At 42.0% G+C, this 12,911-nt stretch overlaps 1 protein-coding gene and 2 non-coding genes across 3 annotated transcripts in view; all 3 read right to left on the bottom strand.

The window, feature by feature from the left end:
• Positions 1-7,346: 7,346 nt before the first annotated feature.
• On the bottom strand, positions 7,347-7,418 carry TRNAQ-UUG (transfer RNA glutamine (anticodon UUG)). Its single transcript has one exon. It is a non-coding gene; the product is annotated as a tRNA-Gln (tRNA).
• Positions 7,419-10,140: 2,722 nt separating this feature from the next.
• Positions 10,141-10,212, bottom strand: TRNAQ-UUG (transfer RNA glutamine (anticodon UUG)). The gene has a single exon. It is a non-coding gene; the product is annotated as a tRNA-Gln (tRNA).
• Positions 10,213-11,050: 838 nt separating this feature from the next.
• The window catches only part of LOC104000231 (G-type lectin S-receptor-like serine/threonine-protein kinase At1g34300), a 2,914-nt gene continuing 1,053 nt past the window's right edge, over positions 11,051-12,911 (bottom strand). Inside the window, exon 1 of the mRNA XM_009422225.3 lies at positions 11,051-12,911. This exon is cut by the window's right edge and continues 1,053 nt beyond it. Coding sequence (XP_009420500.1) covers positions 11,269-12,911 — 1,643 coding nt within the window. The 3' untranslated portion in view covers positions 11,051-11,268.

Here is a 12,911-nt window from a genome sequence, read left to right as displayed (position 1 = left end):
CATTAGGTACCTGAACAGACTCGGGCTATAGAGTGGTGCTTGAGCTTGGTTCTCCAACCTTGCTCAACTCTATCATTCTCCCACTATCTCCGCCAAGAAAGTGTTCCTTCTCAAGGAACACTGCTCTCTTAGCCACAAAGATCTTTTGGTCCTCGAGATGATAGAAATAATACCCACAAGTTTCCTTGGGGTATCCCACAAATTTGCATCGCTCTGTCCTTTATTCTAACTTATCGGGGTTGTGTCTTTTAACGTGGGCAGGGCAGCCCCAAATCTTAACAACCTTAAGATCAAGCTTCTTCCCTTTTCATATCTTATATAATGTAGACACTACCAACTTAGTTAGAACTCTGTTCAGAAGGTAAGCTGCGGTTTCTAGGGCATATCCCAGAATGAGATGGGTAGGTCAGCGAAACTCATCATGGACCGTACCATGTCTAATAGCATACGATTTCTCCTTTCAGAGACACCATTGAGCTGAGGTGTATAAGGAGGTGTCCATTGGGATAATATCTCATGGTTCTTGAGGAACTAAGTAAACTCTGTACTTAAGTACTCACCTCCTCGATCTGATCGAAGAGTTTTGATACTCTTTCCAGTCTGGTTCACCACCTCATTCTTATACTCTCTGAATTTCTCAAAAGCCTCGGACTTGTACTTCATTAAGTACACATATCCATACCTTGAGAAATCATCAGTAAAGGTAATGAAGTAGGAGTAACCACCAATGATATGAGTTGACATGGATCCACATACATCACTATGTATGAGTTCCAACAGCTAAATGGCTCTCTCTCCACTTCCACTAAATGGAGAGTTGGTCAGTTTTCCATGAAGGCAAAGCTCATAAGTTGTATATGACACATAGTCGAATGAATCTATATATCCATCATTTATTAATTTTTGAATCCTTCTTTCATGGATGTGACCTAGCCTATAGTGCCACAGGTATACATTGTTCATCTCATCTCATTTGCTCTTGGACACATTTACATTCATGATTTGTGGAGTAGTGTCTAACATAAATAAACCATTATGCAATGTTCCTTTTGTGATGATCTTATCATCTAATAATATCGAACAACCATTGTTCTCAAAAACTAATTTATATCTACTAACTATTAAACATAAAATGGAGATAATGTTTTTGATAATAGAAGGAACAAAATAACATGCATCTAATACAATAAAAGCTCCACCAGGTAGATGTAGGGCGACCTCGCCAACAACTACTACAGCAACTTTTGCTCCATTACCCATCTTGAGGTCCATCTCGTCTCTCTCTAGTCTCCTAGACCTTGCCATAAGCACTACTGGTATCCAATACCCATGTGTTATCATAAGAGTCTGACAAATGGAGACTAATCATGAATGTACCTGAAGCTTCATCAAGCTTTTGTTTCACCCTTTCTGCAAGGTACTCTTTGCAGTTTCTCTTTCAGTGCCCATCTTTACCATAGTGGAAGCATTGGCCTTTGTCCTTTGCTGGATCTTTCTTAGCAACCTTTGCTTTACCTGGTCTGCCCTTGCCCTTTCCCTTCTTAAGGGACCTTTCTACTTTCCTTTTCTTTCTGGTCTCACCAGTGTAGAGAACTGGCTTCTCTTTCTTAATAGTACTCTCTACCTCCCTCAACATATTGAGGAGCTTTGGAAGAGTCACCTCAAGCTTGTTCATATTAAAATTCATTATGAATTATGAAAATGAATCTGGTAGGGACTGAAGCACAATGTCCACACACAAGTTATTCTCTAGGACCATTCCTAGACTTGTGAGTTTCTTTATCCACTCAATCATCTTTAGGACATGGTTATGAACCGGTGTCCCCTTAGTCATCCTAGCACGGAAGAGGCTCTTGGATATCTCATATCACTGAGTCCTTCCCTGTTCCTCAAACAATTTGTGGACATATAGGAGAATGGATCTGGCATCCATCTTTTCATGTTGTCTCTGTAACTCAGGAGTCATAGAGCCCAACATATATCACTGAGCAAGAATGGAGTCATCAATGTACTTCACGTAGCGAGTGATCTCATCCTCGCTTGCCCCTTCTTCAGGCGTAGGCATCACTATATCAAGGACGTACACGATTTTCTCCGCTGTGAGAACAAATCTCCAGTTACGGAGCCAATCCGTATAATTTGGACCAGTGAGTCGGTTGACATCAAGTATGCCACGTAAGGGATTTAAAAGTGACATTTTCTGAAAATAAAGATGCAGCAGAAATGAATAACATGCAGATTTTGCAAGAAATAAACTAGCAAGATATGAACTTCTATTTTAATATGTTCTCACTATTTTACTAACGAGTCACGCGATACCCTCAGCACGTGAAACGAAAGTCTCCGGCAGACTTCTAGTGGGGATCATGATACAATAAGCGTCTTAGTGTAACCTCGAGGGACTCGACCAATCACACTAAGCCTAAAAGGTAGGCAACTCTTGTCGATCACAACTCTTTATGATTCCCGTCCTGTTTGGCCTCCGAATCACCATGGTCTCAAGGGACTCGACCAACCATGGTGCTCGGTTAAGTCAACACCTTCGTTACAAGATGAGTCTGATTTGATGATATACCCTCGAGGGACTCGACCAAGCATATCATGTCCTCAGGTTACCGGTGACATCTCTATGTCATAAGCAAGATAGCGAATCATGATATAGGTGAGTCTCGAGGGACTCGACCAACTAAACCTACACCGGGAATCAGTTCCTACTTATAGCGATGGAAGGCCACGTGGGTCAATCTAATTGTCTCACATTTACCAACTTAATATTATCGAGAGAGATGTTTCTATGATTTGGTCTCCTAATATGATATGTCACACATATACATATTTAATATATATCTACATTGCATGCAAATATATATACATATCTAGTATGTGTATAAGCAATCACACCAGATGATCATGGACCATAACCTAATATGATTAGGCCTGAGCCAGTAGGCCTAATCACTTACATCAAGATCTATGTGTGCAACGGTGCATCTCTATGCCCTGTGATCGTCCATCTCGTCCTCGTCGGTTCCGTGGACATCTCGATGCATCTTCATGCATCGTGATCGTCCGTCTCGTGGGTCCTGCTATCGCATCCACGCTCCTGCTGTGCCTCCTCATATGTGATTACAACTTAATCATAAGCATGCAGGCCCGACAATAAATGAGAAATATAATGGAGACTCGTAGACCATCAATAATAATAATCACAAGTACACACATCACACGGTCCATGATCATCCGTCCACACATCATACATCACATGTATAAATAATCATCATCATGTAGGACTTCAAGATAATAATAAAAATAATAATCAACTAAACCTTTTAATTAATTAGTATTTTATGAAATCAGGGACATATAGGGAATTTCTTAATTCCTAGGGGTATTTCCATAATTTAGACAAAAGATAGAAACTAGAATTTCTCAAATTTCGAGGGACAAAACTATCTTTTGCCCAGAAAACTCTAATGCCCTCATCCTCCCCTGCTGCTACTACTATCGCCGCCTCCGCCACCCTACCGGCGGTAGGCTGTGCGGCGGAGGGCGGGGTCGCTACCCTTTCCGCGGGCGGTTCTGCCCGCGAGGCAGCGCCCACAGGCGATGCTACCTCGTCAGGCGACCGCCTTTGTTGGGTTTTTGCCCGCGGGAGTAGAGGCCACAGGCGCCGCTGCCCTACGGCGCGTCACCACGCGAGAGAAATGGTCGTAGACGCCGCTGCCTTTACGGTTGCTACTACAGGCTGCCAGCCTGCACGCAAATGGTAGTGCTGCCATCTACGACGGCAGCAACAGTTGCTGCCCTTTTCCGCTTTTGCGTCAATGATTTTGACGTCAAAAGCTTCTCCAAAACACAACACACACAGTTTAAAACTAATCTATCGCATGAACAACCTAGCTCTGATACCACTGTTAGGAAATCTTGGGGGCGACATCATATGCGTAGCGGAAGAACAAGAAAACAAAATCCCCGATTACCAAAGAGATGTTCGTCGTCGTGCGATGATTGGTGTGTAAAATCTACGAAACTGAAAACTGCGTATAGAGTAGATTGTGTTACCTAGGGAGATCGTATATCCCTGTTTCCTTGCAGATCCTTGGGAGAGGGTGAAGGAGATCAAGCGTCATCCTCTCTAGCAGTGATCCACACAGCAGGGTTGTGACGACGCTCCTCAAAACTCCAGGTCTGCTTTGAGGTGGAGAGGGGAAGGAGAATAGAAGAGGCAAGTAAAGGCTCTAGCCTATGAGGTTCTGAATCCCTCCTATTTATAGAGGTCCCCTGTCAAACCCTAATGGATCCTCCCCTAGTGGGTATTAGATCTGCATCCAATAACCCAAGCCTTTTAGATTAGTGGATCTCTATCCAATAATCTCTCATGGGCTCTTATTGGATCTCGTCTATGAGATCCAATAATTCAGGGGCTTATTGGATATCCAATAAGACAAGGGCTCCGTCGGATATCTCATATCCGAATCTCTACTCATCGCAATGCCTACCATATGTGTGTGACCCTCTAGGCCCAATATCGAGCTGGCTGTGAGTCATACTTGTCATAACTCCTTCTAACTCAATGAATTATTATCTCTATAATAATTCACTCGACTCATCAACTACGGGCGTACTAGGCCACTACGCCATAGTCCCGAGACGATACAGGAGAATCCAATCCATTGGACCTGTCTGTCCTCAGTTACCATGTACCTATAGTCCCTCATCCATCTAATATCCCAGAGACTGTATATCGAGCATGGTGCTGTCAGACCCATACGGTTTCAACTCGAGTCTCGCTCTAATCGGATTCTCCCGGAGAACTCTTTCTCTTTCAACCCGAATGACCCTGGCCAAGGATTTGTCTGAGTAAGAACACATGTGATATTACTCTCATGACGCCGAGAGTGGATGATCCTCTGTCGACACTCAATAGCCCTCGTAAGGTCGACTACCACTCCCAATGATCAGCTGTACTAGATCTGGGACAGCCAAACCTACAAGTCTAAGGACCAGATATACCACTAGGACTACGGAATCACTATCTGACAACAAGGCATCATCAACCATCCAGCATTCCGTAAGCGGATCAATCAGTGAACTCATTCTCCAATGAGCACCTGTACTATATCCCTAGTGTCCCTACACGAGCAGCTATGAGACCAGCTACATCCATCATATGGACGGGTATACAGCACACCAGTCTATCCGGTTATCACGATGTCCCTCTCGAGTAACCTATGATCGGGACTATTTAGGATATGTGTTTAAAGGTGAATCGATCTCATTTTCATGATCTCATCACGATCTGATTCCCATTGCACAAATTCAAGGGCATCACAATGTGTGTATATATATATATATATACATTTATGCAATAATTATAAAGTGATATATGCTAAAATATAATAAGCAAAAAGATTTTGTATCAAGTCACACATGTCATCATTCACGTGATTGGCTTGCTGAACACCTATGACTAGCAAAAATTACGTCAGTTCAAAAAACCTTCTTACGATAAAAATTGATTTCGTTGAAAACCGTTTCGGAGAGAGGTTAACTTGAAAGCATTTTCATAAAGATATCTTGAAAGCGTACGAAAGATGCATAGTGGATGTAAGGCAAGTTAAGAGGTTTGTAGTAAAGTAAATTCCTCAAATATAGAAATATAAACCAGCGAAGAACATGCCAATTTTATAGTGGTTCGGTCGTCGTGACTTACATCCACTCAACCAATTCCTCTTTCATCAAGGCCACTGGCATCCACTATCGATCTTCCTTTAATAGGCGAAGATTAACCTCCTTCTTACACCCCTCTTTTCCTTTTACTGGATTTAGGAGATAACCCTTACAAGCACTCACTCCTCTCTCAAACTATTCTAACACTTAGACTAGAGGAGGATTCTCACAAGAGATTTCTATAGCGTTTTTCCTTTTTTAAATTCTTTGTGCTTGTGTAAGTTAACTAGGGATGAGAGGGGTATTTATAGGCTTCAAGTTAATTCAAACTTGGAGCCTAAAAAGGTCTTATCCCAGGTTTCCTAAGTACTAGCAGTACCAGTGCCGTTCCTAGGTGGTACTACCACCGTAGGATCTGGTACTGGGCGATACCACCGCCCAGGAATCCTGGGGTGCTGTTCCCTAGGCGGTGCCACTGTCGGCTAAGGTTTTCAGCACCTTGGTTAGGCCTTCAATCCAACCTAAACCAATCCAACTTCGAGCCCAGTTGCCCCCTAATATAGTTGATAGGATTACCTCCCAATCCCAACTCTAATTATGTACTAACTACGATTCCTAAGACATATTCTAAGCAATATAAATCCGATTTCTTCCGGCGATCTTTCCGGCGAACTTTCGACGATCTCTCGGCAATGTTCCTACGGACTTTCGGCAAGCTCCTGGACTTCATGATGATCTTCTTAGCGAGTTCCGACGAGCTTCTTTAGCAAGCTCTTGGACTTCTCGGTTGGTTCCGACAGAACTTTCGACGAACGTTTGGACTTCCGACAAACTCTCGAACTCCCAACGAAATCGCGTTCTTGACTCCGGGACTTCATTTTGCTTTATGCTTTGATATCGTAGTTAATCCTGCACACACAAAAATACACTTCGATTTAGATAATTATTACTAAGTATGAATCATGTTGTCTGGTATGTCATTGGTCCATCAACGCTTCGTCCGATTCTTCGGCGCATTGTCCTCTCTTACGGCTTATTGCCCAATCGGCCAGTTGACCTCCGCAACTCCGATATATTTAGCGTAATATCCACTCTTCTTAGCCCGATGCCCAAATCTATGGCCCGAAGTCTTCTGTTGATACGTCGACTGATCTTCCGGCTCGACGTCTAATCTTCTAACATGTTTTTCTCTGGCCCAATATGATTCTTCCTGCTTTAATTGTCTCTCTCTGATCGAAGCATCCTGCGTCACTCAAAACGTAGATTAAATCATAAACACTTATCAATTGGTTTCATAATCAAAATATGAGACTCAACATATATACACATACACATACACGTACACATACACATATGTACATGTATATGTATATGTATATGTATAAGTATATGTATATATACATATATGTATGTATATATACATATATATATGTATATATGTATATAAATATATATATATACATGTATATATATATATACATATATATATATACATGTATATATATATATATGTATATATATATATATAGGAGTTGGTACCAATGTTTGGTCAGATCGATAAATATATTAATCATTATCTAATAACCGATCAATTGCTTCACTAAAAAATACTTTAATATAAAAAAACATAGATAATTAAAAGCAGGGTTCATTTGCATATATAGAGGCAAAAACTAAGGTCCCACCGAGATTCGAACCCAGGTCGCCAGATTCAAAGTCTGGAGTGCTAACCACTACACCATGGAACCTACTTACTTAATTATCTTCTCGTCTTCAGATTAGTTCAATTTATCTTTTGATAACTTTACATTCATAAAAAGTAGTTCTATTCTTTTTGTTCTTTAATTTTTATTTAATGAACTTTTTAAATTTCATAGTGATGAGTTCAAGTTCACCATCACTTAAGTTTATGCTCGAGTGGTCTTCAATTGTTTTTAATCTAATATCCTTCCTGTTCTTTGGAAGGTGGTTCTAGAGTTTTTTTTTTTGCCATATTGTTCATTTCATAGGTCATTAAAGACCCAATTAGTTCTTCGAGTGGAAAGTTATTAAGATTTTTAGCCTCTTGTATGGCAGTTACTTTTGAATCCCAATCTTTAGAAAGAGAACATAAAATTTTGTTTACAAGTTCAAAATCCGAAAAACTTTTACCAAGTGATTTTAAACCATTGACGACATCCATAAAACGGGTGTACATGTCAACAATGGTTTCACTTGGTTTCATATGAAATAATTCAAAATCATACATTAAAAGATTAATCTTCGAAACTTTTAATCTATTAGTGCTTTCGTGTATGGTTTCAAGAGTGCGCCATATGTCAAAAGTTGTTTCGCACATAGAAATCCGATTAAACTCAGTTTTATCTAAGGCGCAAAAAAGACATTCATAGCCTTTGCATTTAAGAAAAAGTCATCTTCTCCAAATCATTCCAATGGTTCATTGAAAGAGAAGACATTTAAAAACCAAATTCGACTATGTGCCATAAATCGAGATTCAATAAAAGCAAGAAAACTCTCATTTGAGTTTTCCAATAAGTGTAGTCCGTCCCATTGAAAAGGGGAGGACGAACGAGAGAGTAGCCCTCCTGAGAGCCGAAAAGAGTCATTTCTCTTTAGGTGTTAAACTAAATGAGAAAACAAGACTCTGATACCAACTATTAGGATCAAGTCGGCACTAAGAGGAGGGGAGTGAATTAGTGCAGTGGTAAAATTACGTCGGTTCAAAAAACCTTCTTACGATAAATACTGATTTCGTCGAAAATCGTTTCAGAGAGAGGTTAACTTGAAAGCATTTTCGTAAAGATAGCTTGAAAGCATACGGAAGATACGTAGTAGATATAAAGTAAGTTATGAGGTTTAAAGTAAAGTAAATTGCTCAAATATAGAAATGCAAACCAGAGAAGAACACGCCGATTTTATAGTGGTTCGGTCATCGTGACCTACATCCACTCCACCGATTCCTCTTCCATCGAGGCCACTGGCATCCACTATCAATCTTCCTTTAATAGGCGAAGATCAACCTCCTTCTTACACCCCTCTTCTCTTTTTACCAGGTTTAGGAGACAACCCTTACAAGCACTCACTCCTCTCTCAAACTATTCTAACACTTAGACTAGAGGAGGATTCTCACAAGAGATTTCTAGAGGGTTTTTCCCTTTTTAAATTCTCTGTGCTTATGTAAGTTAACCAGGGATGAGAGGGGTATTTATAGGCTTCAAGTTGATTCAAACTTGGAGCCTAAAAGGTTCTCACCCTAGGTTTCCTAGGTACTAGCGATACCACCACCGTTCCTGGGCGGTACTATGGTCGCAGGATCTGGTACTGTGCGGTACCACCATTGGCAGCATTACTGTCGGTGGTACCACTGCCCAGCCTGGGCGGTACCATAGCCCAGGAATCCTGGGGTGTTGTTCCCCAGGCGGTGCCACCGCCGACCAGGGTTTCAGCACCCTAGTTGGGCCTTGAATCTGGCCTAAACCAATCCAACTTCGGGCCCAATTGGCCCCTAACAGAGTTGATGGGATTACCTCCCAATCCCAACTCTAATTATGTATTAACTATGATTCCTAAGACATATTCTAAGCAAGATAAGTCTGATTTCTTCCGACGAGCTTCCGGCAATCTTTCCGGCGAACTTTCGACGATCTCTCGGTAATGTTCTAGCGGACTTCCGGCAAGCTCCTGGACTTTACGATGATCTTTTTGGTGAGTTCCGACGAGCTTCTTTAGCAAGCTCCTGGACTTCTTGGTTGGTTCCGATAGAACTTTCGACGAATGTCCGGACTTCCGACGAACTCTCGAACTCCCAACGAAATCGCATTCTTGACTCCGGGACTTCATTTTGCTTTGCTATCGTAGTTAATCCCGCACACACAAAAATACACTTCGATTTAGATAATTATTACTAAGCATGAATCATGTTGTCTGGTATGTCATTGATCCATCAACGCTTCGTTCGATTTTTCGGCGCATCATCCTCTCTTGCGGCCTATTGCCCAATCGGCCAGTTGACCTCCACAACTCCGATATATTTAGCACAATATCCACTCTTCTTGGCCCGATGCCCGAATCATTGGCCCGAAGCCTTCTGTCGATACGTCGACTGATCTTCCGGCTCGACGTCTAATCTTCTGACACGTTTTCCTCTGGCCCAACATGATTCTTCCTGCTTTAATTGTCTCTCCCTGATTGAAGCATCTTGCGTCACTCAAAACGCAGATTAAATCATAAACACTTACCAATTGGTTTCATCATCAAAATATAAGATTCAACATATATACACATACATACACACATACACGTATGTATATGTATATGTATAGGAGGTGGTACCAATGTTTGGTCAGATCGATAAATATATTAATCATTATCTAATAACCGATCGATTGCTTCACTAAAAAATGCTTTAAAATAAAAAAAACATAGATAATAAAAAGCAAGGTTCATTTGCATATATAGAGGCAAAAACAAAGGTCCCACCGGGATTCGAACCCAGGTCGCCAGATTCAAAGTCTGGAGTGCTAACCACTACACCATGGAACCCGCTTGCTTCCATTTGCAACAATTTAGTTATATAAAGTAATTTTATCTGTCATTATGCATTTGTTATTTTTCAAAATTTATTCACACAAGATAATAATTCATGACGAACGTATTAAACAAATATAAGACACTAATGTAATTTTATTCATCACTATTTTCTTTATTTAAATCACAGTACTAATCAAACTCGAATGATCCTAATCAGTCTAAAAGTTTAATTTAATTTCCAACATGTCCATAACCAGATCACAAAGCGGTCAATCATATCCCTGTGCGCATTTCAAAGCATGATGGATGCTGATTAGAGGATCCAAACTCTTTCAAGTTAAGCCAGTAATCGAGGATTCTTTATATCTGCACACCTTTGCGGATGAGTAGATTATGGAATGCCGATTAGCCACCTGATCTGTATTCTCTCATTAATCTCGGATGGCTAAGTCAGTGGTCGTATAAGAACTTCTAAGAGTAATACAATTGTATATTTTGGAAAAATTAGTTCGGTGCTTTGTCTGTATCAGAAATGTTTCACAGACATACCAAAAAAGATTGAATGCTTGTAAATGATCTCATTCTATGCTAACATAAGGACAGTTGTTAGATCATTCACGTATTGCATCCAATTACAACCAGTTTCAATAAGAACACAAACTTTCCAATATGAACATAGAACAATCGCTTTGAACCAGTGGCACACTCAATTCTCTTAGCATCAAGTAATGAAAGCAAAGGATACAATGGAGAGAAAGGACATGAAAAGACAGATTCAAACACAAAAGAAAGTTTTAGCATCCCCTGCACAAGAAACACTGTCACCAAATTAATAGAACAAAGAAGCCAATAACTAACCTTCATCTTGTTATTCCTATACACATGGCGATAAGCTTCAACAATCTCAGTTTGGACGAACTTGTAGAATGTTACATGAGAAAAACTATAATAACTTACATAAGCTGATCCATTGGACTTTCAAGTCATGTCCTGTGAAAGACGCAGATTTAGGCACATTCCATGTAATAGTTATACACGAGAAAACTTTGGGACTCCATATCTTTTCTACTAGGAAGAAAGATCTGTGGAGAGGAGGGATGATGTTTGTTTCTGTACGTTCCTCCGGGAAACTGATGATGAGTTCGTGATCGACTGTGATGAGCTCGATAGAGGCTGAATTGAAGCTGAGGTCGCGAAAACGGCAACGCTGGTGCTCACGCTACTGGTGGTGACAACTGCCAAGCCAACATCCATGACCTTTGGTGCCGGAGGCCTCTCTATATCCAATACCCCTTCCAACATCTGCACGACCTTCCCCATCGATGGCCTTTGAGAGGGCTGTTCTTGGATGCACCAAAAGCTCACCAGCACTGCCCTCTCCAACTGCTCCATATCCACATCCTGCTCAGCAAGCCTCTTGTCCATGATGCTTCTGATGTTCCCCTTCTCAAACTCTTCGTAGGCCCACACCGAGAACTTTTTTCGACCAGTATCATCTGATACATCAAAATTGCGCCGCCCACTCACAATCTCAAGCAACACCATCCCGTAGCTGTAAACATCTGACTTCGAAGTGATTGGGAGATTAGCAAGCCATTCGGGAGCTAAGTATCCCCTGGTTCCCCTAACGCTTGTCAAAGTCCTTTGCCTATGATCTTTCGGGTTGACAAGTTTCGCAAGACCAAAATCCGAAACCTTTGCATTGTTGTTCTCGTCAAGGAGAATGTTTTCTGGCTTTATATCGCAATGGACTATGCAATCCCGGCATTCTTCATGCAAGTAAGTGATCCCTCTAGCAGTCCCAATCGCCACACTGAACCGTGTTGCCCAAGTTAGTTTCCTTGAGGAGTCCCCCGAGAAGAGGAAGCTATCCAGAGAACCATTCTTCATGAACTCATAGACTAGAAGCCTGTGTCGTCCTTCCGAACAAAATCCAATCAACCTGACCAGGTTCAAGTGGTGGGTGCTGCTTATCGTCGCCACCTCCATTCTGAATTGCTTCTCCCCTTGCTCGATCCCCTCGAGCTGCTTCACCGCAACCATCGTACGGTTTGCAAGAACACCTTTGTAGACAGCACCAAAACCTCCTTCCCCAAGTTTCTCTTTGAATCGCTTGGTCGACTTCTGCAACTCCCGGTACGAGAACTGCACAGGGGCACCAGAGGCATACTCGAGAAGTGCATAATGAGCCGACGATGGCCCATACTTTGTGCTGTTCCGGCAGAAACACCACCATAACCCCCACTCGAAGAGTATCAACCCCAAGAACGTGCCAAAGATCAAAACAGCAACCACCCAGCCCTTCAATTTCGAGGACTCCGAGTGGACCTCGTCCAGTGTTGATGGTGAGTTGGGGAGGGCTGGAGCGCACACCTTGACGAAGGAAGTGCTCGGCAGTGCTGCCGACTGATACCCACTGACGAAGTTGGACACCTTCAGATAGCAGAATCCTGAGCCATCAGCGAGCGCAGTCGAAGCGACACAGGAGGCACCTGAGAGACAGTTCAACCTGCAGGCTGTGATGCCGACGAAGAACTGCTCGGTGGAGATCTCCGGCGGGTACGTCAGGAACTGGGTGTGACTCAGCTGCAGCATGGTGGAGTTCCCAGGGCAATCCTGGATCTCCGTCCTCCTCTTGCACCCTTTCCGGTGATCGTTGGGGTCAACGAAATTGAAGTTCTCGGAGGGACACCCGCAGACGGGGGACGTGT

This window comes from Musa acuminata, chromosome BXJ1-2 (assembly GCF_036884655.1).
Source record: "Musa acuminata AAA Group cultivar baxijiao chromosome BXJ1-2, Cavendish_Baxijiao_AAA, whole genome shotgun sequence".
Lineage (NCBI taxonomy): Eukaryota > Viridiplantae > Streptophyta > Magnoliopsida > Zingiberales > Musaceae > Musa > Musa acuminata.
Note: the sequence above shows the minus strand (reverse complement) of the source record. Positions and strands in the feature narration are given on the sequence as shown.